General features: G+C 28.7%; 1 protein-coding gene across 6 annotated transcripts in view; it reads left to right on the top strand.

Annotated features, from left to right (window-relative positions):
- LOC121118611 (uncharacterized) overlaps positions 1–14,583 on the top strand; it is a 239,474-nt gene that overhangs the window by 124,246 nt on the left and 100,645 nt on the right. For 4 of the 6 annotated variants that reach the window (XM_040713189.2, XM_040713187.2, XM_071888223.1 and 1 more), the window contains exons 4-5: positions 14,023–14,131; positions 14,196–14,583. In XM_040713189.2, coding sequence (XP_040569123.1) covers positions 14,023–14,131; positions 14,196–14,583 — 497 coding nt within the window. The remainder of the gene's footprint in view (positions 1–14,022; positions 14,132–14,195) is intronic. The other 2 variants (XM_071888222.1, XM_071888221.1) reach the window with 1 other exon arrangement.

Raw genomic sequence — 14,583 nt, 5'->3', positions numbered from 1 at the left:
ATTTATTATTTTTACTCACTAGATGCCTGTAAAGTTGTATCTATGTCACTTTTTGAATACTTTTTCACGAAAATTAGCCAGCTTATTTCCAAAATAATCTATATTCCTGTTAATTAAGTCAAATCGTATAAACACACTGAGTACTCAAATGGAATTTCGTGGTCATACAATAAAAATGAACTAGCTTTCTTAATGGAATATCCTTTCGGATGCTATAATAAATCCCAGCTCTGAAACTTTGTTTTAATTAATAAAGATTTTAACTTTTAAGTGTACTCTGGAGTGTAGAACTAAATTTTATCCCACTAATATGTCATTTTTATTTTTTTAAATGTTTTGAGCCATAATGCTTCAAAAAAGTACCCCAATAACCATCTTGTAGCCACATCACTATACTGTACACATATACAATTCGTATAAGAGCAATTAACTATCAGTATAATTATTAATAATTTGTGAATAATTAAGCTGAACATAAAAAAACTGATACGAGGTTGTTTAGATAAATACAAATTATATATAACTACATCTTGAACCATAAAGAGATTGTTTAATTCAGTTATTTCAATTTTAAAGTGAGAAGTTAAGCCTTAGCTATAAGTGACTTTTGCAACTTATAATTTAAAACAAGAATTAACAATGTTGGAGACCCGGAGGAACATCGAATTTTCTTATACAAGATGTAGCCCATCGTACATCAAGAAGATGTTCAGATATCCAAATAACCTCTGGAATAAGGAGGGGCATATAAGCAATAGTGTTATCAACTTATTTTTGAACTTTCTGACACTTAAAATACCATTATCAATAAAGAAGTTAAACTTGCAGTTTCTGTATTTTACAGTTCAAAAACAAGCTTTCAAAAATAATCATCTTATTCATAACTTCGTTGAGTAAATACATATTCTGTTAATTATTTCCATTTCATATTAAAACTTGTTTCATCAAAAAACTTTTGTACTGATGAAATTATGCCGTGAAATTGAATTCAAACAATATATCACAATGTAATAACAAAATTAAAATTAAATATAACTTTTAAAAGCTAAAAAATGCTTAATCAATGTCAATAAACTAGAGAAGTAAAACTTTTTTATTCGTGAGTAACAAAAGTCCTACAATATTCATTTAATTTTTTTTTACATTATTATGCTATATTTTATAATTCGAAATAATTGTTAACATCTTTTGGAGTTTACACTCCGCTCGATACTGATTGGGATCAAAAATTAATTGCGAATCGATTTTTATATTTCATTCTATAGACTATTTTTCTCTCCTACACAGTAATAAGAATTGTAAGCATATGAATAGATGTGTATAAAATATGAACCTTGTAATATTTTTTCTAATTAGCAAAAAGACAAAGAGTAACATTGGAGATTTGTTGGGTGTTATAAGTGTAATTCCTGGTTGGACTCGGATTAGAATTGATGATCTAATTCGAAGCAATTTCTCCTAATATCATTTCTGCCTTTAATAGCTTATCAAAGCTAATATATTTAAGCGTGATGACAGATAACTAGCTCACCATTTAAACATTCTTCAGAGTTAAACGTAATTTTGTTATTTCCTTCTATTTTTACATACGGGCAGGCAATATTTTACACGAAAATACATATGAAACATTTAAAACCTCATATGACGTCATACTACCAATGGTGCGATACCTTTTGGAAACACACATGACGTTACCAGTAATATTTTTAGTAATTATGTATCTTATGATTTTTGATTAATTAATAGTAACTCATATTAATTAAAATAACCTTATAACTTTTTTTCAAATTAATCATACTTAGAAAAATGAAATTTCGATTATATATTTAAACAGTCAAAAGTACTACTTTCTAAACTCAAGTATGGCTGTTTCGAGCATATCTTAAATTTTATAAATATTTTTCTTAATATATTCGCTCTCACTAAGTGAAGAATTATTGATAATGTTTCATATTTTGAACTACATATTGTATTTATGTAGAGGTATATATATTTATCTTGTGTATAAGTTCCAAGTGTATACAGCTTGTAACTGAAATATGAAATGAATAATATTACATGAAGGATATATATTTCTCCATTTCTTAGATACTTAATCATAAGCACTACAACCTTGTCCATTACAGCACAACCGGCAATGACCATATCATCAGGGGAAACCCATATCCCAATAAGGAGAATACTAGTCTTTTTGATATTTAAGCTGAGCCCTGATTTCATCTCAAACTTCTTGAAATGAGACAACAGACCTTCCAATCTTCAGACAAGCTGCAATTCGTAATTAACCTCTATATACAGTGTGATATCATCTACATAAATAACGATTAAATATTTAGACTCACTCCTATTAATCCTAATATTTACGGGTCAAAGTGAAAGCTAATTCATGACAAACAGTAAAGGAGCTGAGGGGCATCCTGCACAGCAGCAACGTGATAGAAATATAAGATCACTCTCTTTTCCTTCTAACATAACAGTAGATGATCCGTTGAGAAGGAGGGCTCTATTTGGATTGTAGAAACGCTTCACCACCAAGAGAATATGATCGTGCAGAATGGAATCAAATGCTTTCCTATAATTCATACCAACAATAGCCCAATATTTTTCCTCTATGCATAAGAAAACCCTTTTGATGGGCTGCTATTTTCATATTCAATATTGGTTCCATTTTTTGTGCAATAATACCTGAAATGATTCAATATGATCCGTTAAAGATTGTTATTGGTCGCCAATGACTTATATGAGTTCCATCTCCTTTTTTAGTAATTAAAACAATTATTCCCTTTGTTACTGATCTCGATAGGATAGCTTAGCATGTTTTTCAATCGCCCTTCCCATACATAGTAAATTAGGGATAATTTCACATCTAAAAGTGGTAAAAATTTCACTCAAATTCCGTCTGGACTGGTCGTCTTGTTATCTTTGAATTATTTCTCGATATAATCAGAAATAATATCAGTTGAAAAAATAGAACATGAATGACACCTTACCTTCTTAGGAAAATTAGACTTCCATCCTTTGAATGTAGAAATTGAAAATCTGTCTGGAATCATATAACCTTTACACGATGTTACATTACATCAATCACGATCAATTATTATATGATCTGACGTTGTATCAATATGGAAAGAGTCATTTTTAATATTGGAAATGTTTTTTGTTGCACAATTATGCAACATGGCCTTAATAAGACAACTAAATATGTATTACTTAACAAAAATGTGTAAAGTTGCAGTTTTTTTAAATTTCTGAAACAACCCTACTGTTTAGTGTGAACAAATATTAGTATTTATTTACATCAGCAAATACGCTAAGTAGTTAATTATAAATTATTAACTAGAAAAATAGATCAACATAATTTTTGTTCGTTATTTTAATTCTATGAAAGGTTTAACACTTGAAAAAATATTTTCAAGCCAAAAAAAAACAAAAAACATTTAAGTTTTATAAGAAAGTTGTAATAAAAGGGAGTGGGGCTAGTGGGCCCTCGAAATAAGTTGGTGTATTTCATTTTCTAGTCATTATATTTGAGTTTTGTAGCAGCGTTTTCGTACAATAATTATAGTAGCAGCTCGGGATTATAATTCCTGAGGGTATTGTTACTAATACGGTATAATATTATAAAATGACATAATGTGTAATTTACATTAAGTTTATTTATATATTTTATTGTTAAAATTCCAAATTAGTATAGAACTGGTTATAAAAAAATGTTTAATATGTTCAGTACAAATAACGATTTATATTTATTTTTTTATTATGTTCTATTTTTGCTCACATATCAATACTACCAAAATATACAAGGTAGTGCAGCAAAACGTGGACTCGAGAGATTGATTAGTGTAGTTTGTTTATGCAAAAAGGACGGTGGAAACATGACTTTAAAAAATAATCACTAAACATTAATTAAGAGTCAACGTTTTGCTGCCGCCCTACCCTGTAAACGTACATATATGTATATTGGGGAACAATTACTTGACATATTTCCTACATATACTAAAACTATCCCATTGTCAATCCGTTAAGCTCATTGATGACTATTTTATGATTGAAATTCATAATATAAACTGTGAGATCTGCAGTTCAGACTAATAAAAAAACTTTGTTCAATTTTGAAACATAGTCTGCGTGTCTATGTGAGTCATTTGACTAAAAATAAGTGTGTGCTGGTTTTACTTTAAAAATTGTTACTACTTTTAATCGATCAATTTTACAAATAGGTACCTGAACTTGCATACATTTATTTAAGCTACTCGTGTGCGTTTCATACAACTTTAATTCTTTGGAATTTTGGCTATTATTTCCAATTACACTTGTAGACGGAGTTACACTTTCTGTTATTATATTACGATTCTTTTAATATTTCAATTGTTATTATCATTTCATTTTTACTTGTCACATTTCTTAAAAGATTTGGCATCTATTAAGTAAAACTTTAACTCATATGTTTTATTTCCATAATAATTACTTAATTCAGGCTCGTTTTGATTTTTTGAATATTTATTAAGTATTATTTGATTGGAATGCAAATATCTCATTTTCATAATCAGCATTAAAAAAAAAACATTTTCCTGAATTTACAGCCTCAGTATATTTTTTTTTTACGTCAATTAATTATTTTCTTAACTATCTAGTACGTCAATTATTTTTATTAAATAAGAAAAAAATATTTGTAGTTAATATAGGTCTTAAATTGAGCTCATCAGTCAAGTATTTTTTAGTATTTGAAGTCAAAAAGTAGATGAGGAACAAGTTAATTTACTAATGCACAAACTTAACCCATTGATGGGGCAAGTTGTCATATGTTTAAATTTATATTACTACTAAAGTTCCATTAATAATGTCATGAAATTGGTACCAAAAGATACATATTGTTTCATACTTTACAAAAAAAAAAAAAAGTCTGAGTTCATTATCACTTCTACAAACTGTGTAACATCCTAAAAAGTGAAAAGTGAGCCACTTTCTCTATTCTCTTCTATAATTACATAGAGTAATTAGTATCCTACGTATTAAATACTCTGGGAGTGTGACTTGACATTCACTAACCCAACATATCCATTTTATGACAAATTTATGAATATGAATCCTTTTGTTATTAAAATCTTTTATATCAACTATGTTTAATTCCTGAGAAAAATCAATCATTTGAAGGCAAGCTTAAAATTAGTCCCGAATTACTATAAATCAAGGTATTTCATAAATAAGAGGATTGAAAAAAAAATTGATTTTGTGTTGAAAAATTAATTCTATCAGCAGCATAAATTCAATGGAAAAAAATTGTGTTTCCGTATTACTTGATACTCTTATATGTAACCATGGCCAAATAACAAACCACTAAACACTCTTGACTTATCACGAGCAAAAGAAAGGGTATGGGGCAGCATCTACAACTCAAGCTTGAATTGAGTAAATAAAAAAATACAAGCTATTTTTAAGAAAAGATCTCGTATACTTTCTTCAGATATCGTAAAGTTAAGTAGTATATAGATAATAGACATACAGGCTGGTAAATTGAAATCTGTATATCCACATATTCTATAATTAATAAAGGTTGCGTGATTGCAATTAACTCATATTCCAAAATATTTTAAAGCATAAACAATTAGTTACAACAAAAAAAAGCACCTTAGCTTTCCAGCTTACGTAAAAGTTGAGGAAATTACATTTGAACCTGATCGGCGAATTTATATTCTCGCGCTCCAAGCAGTTGGGGTCTCCATGACCACCGTGTACGTCACCACCAAATCCAAAACGTTCGATAGGAAGTAAGGCTATGTCAAAAAGTCCAAGCTGGACCCTGAGGAATTAAAGAAAATATCCCAGGCCCATTCCCGCAAGTCCAAGAGGGTCCATACAAGATATCTCGGGGTTTTTCATCAGACTGTGGAGATAGGTATCAAATCAAGTGGATGGAAAAAACTTTGTGATTGTAGGGAGATCACTTTGGACACCAACAATGAAAGAAATCCATCTCCTCCGTAGCAAGACTCTTTTGAATGAGTCTTTGGAATTTTGTTTGAACCCTTTTGGCCCCTCTACAGACTTGATGCCAACCCCTTAAGTATATATTTTTGAAGCTATTATTGCCGCTTAGGACGGCTACACTAATTATGAGACTAAGAAAGCTCAGACACACATCTATTTTTAGTACTAATTTTGTTGAAATTCTAATGTTAATAAATTATATCTGTTTAAAGTTTAAAATTCTAAGTGTTTGGATTTTATTAGAGCACTCGGTAACTTTCAAAATGAAGAGTCAATATAATTATTAGATAATTTTACTTGTTCAATAATATTAATTATTTTGATTTGGTGATTTTGTATGCTAAATTTATACCAAACTTTAAAAATATAATGAATTTGTGTGTTTTGGTAATTTTTTTACTGAATATCAACATTATAAGTCTAATTAATCAAATATTTAATTTAACTTTTAAAAAACTATTTTGTTAATTAACTAAAATGGATAAATTTTCTATTTTTATTGTTTAAATAATCACGCAATTATCTGCATACTTTATAGTTTAAATGCTCATAAATTTTAAATTAAATTAGTTAATTGTTTAATATACTATTTTTAAATGAAAAATTGAATGATTAAGCTTTTAATGAGTTCATGAAAGGATAAAAAATGTAGCATTATTAATTAAGTATCGACATTTTATTGATTTGTGAATCTTAGAGTAAGTACTATGAACTCGTTCTATCTCAATATGTTTCTTTCCTAAGTAATGTTTTTTATTGATCTTTATTAATATCATACATATAAATATGTATACAGATGTAAACAAAACATAAAAAGATATAGTATTAATTCCTTGAAGAAATTGAGCTTAAAATTCGACTTCCTAAATAATGCCTACGCCTAAAAACATAAAAACATTTTAATAAGACGAGTAGAAAACTATATAAGACAATCACCTACTAAATATTTAAAACATAGAAGTCAATTCATTGGTTTCTTTTATACCTCCGAACAATTATTTTTAAACTTAGGGGCATCCACAGGCAGTTGGCTGGAGGGACTGTAGCTCCCTTCTAATTAATAAAGTTTTGCTTTAAATACTAAATTTTTTTCGTTATTCGGACCAAATATGCAGGAAAGCAAAAAAAAAAAAAGTTTGTTTTATATTTTTGTAAATTGCAATGGATTTTTTAAATTATTTGAGAATAGCTGTGGATTTTGAAATTACTTTCAGAAAAATTAATATTTGAACTTTTATTTTTGAAGTTAAAAACATTATATTTGTAATTTCGTTGTTTTGTTTTGAAAAAATTTAATTTTTTTCATAAGAATTTTTTTTTTTTTAATATCTATAGATTTTTGAACTTTTTGTTAAAAAAATGTAATATTTGAATTTATTTACCAAAACATTTAATTTTTTGTGAATAACTATGCTTTTTTAAAAGCATATAGAAAATTCCAACTATATTTGAAAATTTGTATTTGACATTGTATTTTGCATTATCCCAAGAATCACCACCTATCCTTGATATTTTAAAAAACAAAACAGCATATCCAGTTGGAGAGGACAAAACTTTTGCTCTGAATTTTTATTTATACAAAAAATTTATTTTTATATTTGCTCTACACATTTCACACTCGAAAGAGCAAAAATTTCCTAGTTAGGTAAAGTTGTCATGCTTCATTTCTTGCGAAAATCTAAAATAATCACTCCTAATTTTATTTATACGTAAATATAATTCACAAAATCCCTTGGAAACTTAAATTTGTCTGAAATATTCTGATTAGAACGAATAACTATATTAATTGTAGAAAATAAAAGTTATATAATTTCAAAATATTTGGAAGTTTTTATTTATAGCATATTTTTTTCTATTACTTTATAGAATGGCAAAAACCAAAAGAAAAAATCTTATTTAACTACTTTAAAAGAATTTTTGTTCAAAAAAAAAATTAGATTTTGATTGATGTTTAATTTAACTACTGGTATTTTGATGGAATATTTAACAAATAAGAAATAAAAAGATTGAGTGAAAAATTCCGAAATTAAATATAATAAAGCCGAATAAATGACTTATATCTAATCTATAAATACTAATCAAATGTATTGGGTATATGACATATTTAAATTGGGGTGAATGTTGCTGCCTTTAAAATATTAATTACTTATTACAATGAAGTCAAATTATTGACTTCATTGTATTTAACTTTGGAATATTTTCATGGAACCTTAAATTCCTTATTTATTAAATATTTTATAAGAAAATTAAAACTTAAACTAGAATAAAATTATAAAAATTTTTTGAGGGAAAATCTTTTTAAGTTGTTATACAAGGCTTATTATTTTTTTTCTAGTATAAAGAAATTGAAATAATTTGCTAAAAATACTACCTTCCATATAACACCCCTCAGTCTACACGATTTTTGTATGATTAGACATATTTTGTAGGTACTGTATTCAAGATATCTAATGAATAATTTTTTTTGGTGAATTCCGGAATGTTTTTTATCAATTGCTATATTTGCTCATATTTTCAATGGAATAATTACTCACATGGCGATACAAATCGACTATTTCCAAAGTTATATAAACATTTTCGGGATGTATATTAGCACAACGCAATCGTTGAAACCGCTCCTATGTTTTTTTCATTCGATATTGTATTGGGTGCATAAATTTTTTTTCCCACCTTCACCATGGTCGTAGTGATACTAAAGAATATATCGAATTTTCTCTTTTTTACTTCCATTATGGAACGCTTTAAGACAAAATTGGCTACATTAAACACAAACCTATACATGAACTTTTTTTTTATTATAGACTTTTTTTAAAACTCAACGTATTAATAGTGAGATATAGCTCACTATAGACATCTAGCGAAAAATGTTCCGAACTTTGTAAATGAACTTTACGACTTGTATGTATGACAACTGAACTCTTCCCAAGTAGTAAATAATAGTACAAAATACTTTTGTATATAGTTTTCTGGCGTTTAAAGTGTATTTGCTTTATTCCACTTAGCACTTTTCATGGCAACCTTTTATAAATATTGATGAAATTCGTATATCTAAGTTTTAGGGTTTTTTTTTTTTTTTTTTTTTAAATATAGAGTGGCATTTATGGTTGATTTTTTGAAAACTAAGTGTCTCAAGTCTAGGGGTTGAACCCATCAAAACCAATACTTTATTTTTTCAGAAGGTACCAATAAATATCAAAAACTCGAAATTTTGATAGCCATGTCACTTCTAGAGAAGGATATATACGTAATGAAGTAAAAAGAAATGTATTATTATCACAAAATATTATTTTGTAATGTTTATCTCGTGTTGTATAATGCAATCAGTTTATGTTGGATAGAGTTAAAGTATTAGATTTGGTAATAAATAACTTATGCTGGACGGTTTTGTATTTGTTTGACCTGGTACTGTTTGAACTTGTGTCCAAGATAGACAAATAAAAAAGACAATTTGCAATACTTTACAGTTTTTCTACGAGAAAAAACAAAAACAAAAAAGGCAAGGTTGCTGAAAATGTGAATAGTATAAGTGGTCCTAATACTGTAACAGCCAATCCTACTCAATGTTAGTTTGTACGATTTCGTTCCGGTAAATTTAATGGCATAGATGCTTCAAAATTTGAAAGGCCAAATGTAAAAAGTTAGGATAAAATAATGAAAAGTGTCGAGTATGATCCCGTCATATAAGCACTGTTTAGATTTCTCGCAGCCATGCTTGAAATTCACGCCGGGAGTGACAATATATCAATTGCTACAAAATGTGGTAATCAGTGGGTGGTACTTTTGTTTGTCAGTTAATAGGGAATTTAAGACCTCCAATGGTAATTTTGAGGTAACATAAATACGGGCTGAAGTACAAGGTCAAAATGACTGTGTCTGGACGCCCAACAAATAGTCCATGAGGACCAAGGAAAGCCCATTAGAGTAATTGCTAGAGAAATTGGACGGTCAGAGTCGTTGATCCATCTTTGTATTCAGGAAAACCTTCGTTACTAGTCATAAAAAATCTGGTAGGGCCAGATTTTGTCAGAAAAGCCCAAAATAAAGTTCTTAAAGCACTCCAAAAACCTCTACAGCCGCCTCAAGCACCAACTTCGTCGATAAATTCTCTGGGTTTTCTCGGAGGAGAAAAACATTTGCCATGACTAGAAAGTCAACAACCAGATCAACAAGAGGTGGGCATTCTGCCCCAAGGATGTACCTTCGTCATGCCATCAAATTCATTAGCCCTTGTCATGAAGTTTGGGTGGTTAGCTCGGAAGGCCACGTCATACCTCCTATTGTGTTCCTCTAAGGACTTAGGGTCAATATTGAAGACTACCTGGATGTGCTAGAGATCAAAATGAAGCTCTAGATCGCCATAGTTGCCAATGGAACGCCTTAAATGTGATAACAGGACTTGTCTCCCTCCTATATTCTAAAACAAAAGTCTAAAATGGCTCTTACACAATTTTTGACCCCAAACTATCTATATCTGAATTCGATGGATTTTTGTGTGTGAGACACGATCGAACGACAAACCTACCGAACCCTTACAACACCAAAGACGATCTTATCACTTAGATAAGAAGGAATTCCAGGATTTGCCAAGAGACCAAGTGGAGAAGGCCTGCTTGCACTTTCGACCTCGTATTTGAGGATGGAGGTGACTTTATTAAATAAGTGAGAAGAAGCTATTTTTTCTTTCTTTTTTAACCTGACAACTGGTTGGAGATAAAATTATGTTTGAAAAAAATTATTTTCGCGGCACAAATAGCTTTCACACCCAGTATATATATACTTTTATTAAATTATGAAATTATATATTCGAGACAAGAAAGGGGAAATATGGAAATCAAAACAATAAATTCCTCTAAGTTTATATTCTTGTTGAATAAAACAACAAACTGATTTTTTACTTCATGAATGAACAAAAATAAATTACTTTTTTATCTGCTGCTAACAGAAATTCTCTCAATGTAAATCCTTTCTATCATTCCACAATCTTAAAGGTAAACTACATACACATTAAAGCCTTTGAAATTATGTATCCAACTTTATCTTATTTCTAATGACCTTCCATTTTAGCTCTTTATAATGAAAAAATAAAAGATATACCAAAACATCAAGACAAATAACTTTTTCAAAACTATTTTTAAGAGATCCTTAATACTTTCTTTAAAAAGGTAGATTGTAAGGTTATTATGCTCTTGAGTCGTTATGTTTGTATATGAAATTCACCAATTAAATATTGGCAAACCCTTTAAAAGTTAAAAGATAATCCAAATTTGTGTCTAAATATTTAAACTAATTTTAGTATAAGGTTGCAATAATATAAGGTGTTGTAAAAAATCCAGAATTTTTAATTTTTCACCGATTAATCTGTATATCATTGGTAATCAAAAGGACTCGACGATTCCCATTATTGTATCCACATTTTTGATAACTGACCATCCAGATCCTAAAAATTACCGGAATATAATCAATGAAACTAAAATTGCACATGATTGGATGTTACAGTATCATTACCATATTTACTATTCACATTTTTAGGTGCCTTATTTCTGTTGTATCATATATAAAAAATTGGATAGTTTGGCGTATTTTATCTTTGCTGCTCTCCATTTATAATGCACGCTGACACAATACTGAGTCAAACAATCAAAGAAACTGTCCAAGAATTTCTTTATAGAACGAAACCTTATCTTTCTAACTCCATCTAGCATAAACGGATTGCACTTATACAATACAAAATACATTATGCAAAAGAAAAACTAGGAAAATTACTATTGCAAAATAGATGTTTCATGCCAGAACAATAACAAATAGTTCATAAAAAAATAATTTTTCATAATTCATTTCTAAATTTTTCAAACATAAACTTTGAAAATGTACAAAAAACAAATATTTTCGACTGGTTCAAATCAAACTAAAACTAGATTAATAACCAAGCCTCACAGATATCATAGGTTATTTTAGGATTTATGTGACCATTAGAGAATGACATAGTTTCCTTTCTCATATTAACATAGTGAAATATATATTTACTTTTTAATCTAAAATTAATATACAAGTATTATAGCAACCTCATATAATTATAATTAGTCAAAATCTTTAGATTGATCAGGGCAAGTTTAGATTATTCTTGTAAAACTTATTTATGGCATATTCAATGTTAACCTTCGTATTATGTAATTTTAAAAATATATATACACCCAGTAATATTTTGGAGCATTTATAATTTGATTATTTATCGAATGAAATTATATAAAAAGCAAACATAATTTATTAAAATATAAATAAATAAAATATTATGTATGTATCAAAATGCATAATATATAATTATTCAAAAAATACTTTGAATATTTTTCTTACCTAAGTAACAAGTCAAACAAATATTAAACATTATCTACTACTTTTATAAAGTATTTTAATAGAATATTAATTTTAGGAAGAAAAAAATTTAAAGTAAAGGAAGTTATGTATATCTTATTTTCTTTGTCGTTTTTTTATATATAAAAATAATGAAACCCAATTGAGAAGAGTATAAATATTGTACAGTCATGTGTTTATACTACAAATTGCATTTGAAAACATTGGCGATATACTAAAAAAAATGAAAATATATATGTTAACGCAGACTATTTGAATAATTTTTGGGAGAAGAAAAGCTTTGCTGTCATGACGTTCTATGAGAATAGCTACAAACAACTAGGAGAGGAATTTAAAATACACAAATTACGTAATTTGAACATGATTTCTTATTTTCCAATGCTGTTGTTGTTATTATTATTTAGCACTTGAAGACAAAACATCCAAGTATAATGTAATAACTAGTGCGCGTGCTCATAAAAAAAGAGTAGCAATGAGGGTTTGCAGGGAGTTATAAGGAGTGACAAAATCGTGTGTATTTTGGACAAAAATACGAAAATCAACATAATCACACTGATAATTTGAGAATATTTCAGAGGATAGTAGTTTAGGTGGCATGACGTTTAATTAAATCAGCTGTTACAAGGGAGTTTATTCTAGGGCTTTTATAAGCACACAAAAATGTTCAGTCAGGGTTAAGTATAAATGTATGTAGTAGAAAAAGAAGTTCACTACTTATAAGTTAAATAATTACAACATCTGAGGAAAATAAAATCCATTCTTCAGATTATCAATTCCAAAAAATCAGCCAGCTAAAAAATACACACGATTTACATCACTTGTTATATGTGTAAGTCTTTGTTGGACTCGGAGTAATATTGAGGATCGACATAAGAATAATTCTACCCTATATGATGTTGCTATTTAGGGAGTGAGATTTGTGTTTATTTCCTTTATCTCACGACTGCTTGGAGTTGATGTAATATATACAACGTCATGGAAGTTAAGCTCCTTCTTCCCAGATTGTCTATAAAATGTCAGGGTGACCACTTTAATATTATGTTTCCTTTAATTTTACATACTGGCAGGCCATGTATTATGCATCACTGCTTATAACTCCCAACAAACCCATAGTGGTAAAGTTCGTCATTCATGAGTACCCGCACACAAGGTTACATTATACTTAAATGTTTTCTCCTCAAAAATAAAAATGTTATGATAATTGCTCCAAATATATTTAACTGCATAATTTTTGGAATGTTACACTTTAAATATGTATAAACTATATCTGATTGTAAATATACAACATATATCAAAACGATACACTTAGCAAGTATTTCAAAATATTTCCATTAAACTCTCATTTTTCATTTAAAAAAAAAACAAAACATGGATATTGAATAAACATTTCTTATAGATAATTAGGTATGTTTAAAAACAATCGCATATGGTGCAAAAAAAGATTAGCAAAACGTTAATTTTTTTATTTCGGATGAGATCATTAAATTTCAAAAAATTAGTTCTGCATATGGAATCAATTATAAATGGCATAATCCGTTCTTTTCACACAAAAAACCAATGTTATTTACTTAATATTGTATTTCATTAAATATTTTAGATTGTAAATATTAATCAAAATCAGACTGAATGAATAATTTGTACTGATTTCAATCATACTTATTTCAGTGAACAAATTGTCTAATCAACCTTCATCATCAACGTCCACAAAACAAAATTGGAAATCCACGAGTAACAAGGAAGATCCAAATACCTTAACTCCTAATGAAACTCCCTCGTACGTTGCTATTAAAATAAATTATTTTTTGATGATTTTATTGTAATGTTTTTTGTTTTTTCAGAACTTCTAGGCGAAGGCCGAGCTTTGAAATGGCAGCAGCTGCAGCTTTAGCTGCATTTAGAGGAGAAAATGCAGTAAATACTTTAGATCAAGCAGAAGCCTCTTCCACTAATAATAATAGCAATGCTACTAATAATAATAATGAAGGTAGTGTTCAGCCATCAACCTCTTCTAATAATGACGCATCAGCAGAGGATGTTCCCAGAAAAGGATTTAATGAGGCAGAGGCTGCATCTATGGCAAGTTCTTCAGCCGAGGATAATCGTTGTAAAGTGTGCTTTAAAACTCTTCAAGAAACTGAGTTCTTTCGTGTATGTACAGTCTGCATTAAACGTGTTTGTGAGGACTGCAGTGCCACCTACAAAAACAACAGTGAACTAAGTCAGGTA

Source organism: Lepeophtheirus salmonis, chromosome 5 (genome assembly GCF_016086655.4).
Source record: "Lepeophtheirus salmonis chromosome 5, UVic_Lsal_1.4, whole genome shotgun sequence".
In the NCBI taxonomy this organism is placed as follows: domain Eukaryota; kingdom Metazoa; phylum Arthropoda; class Copepoda; order Siphonostomatoida; family Caligidae; genus Lepeophtheirus; species Lepeophtheirus salmonis.
The sequence above is the reverse complement of the archived record's forward strand: the minus strand, read 5'-3'. Positions and strand labels throughout refer to the sequence as shown.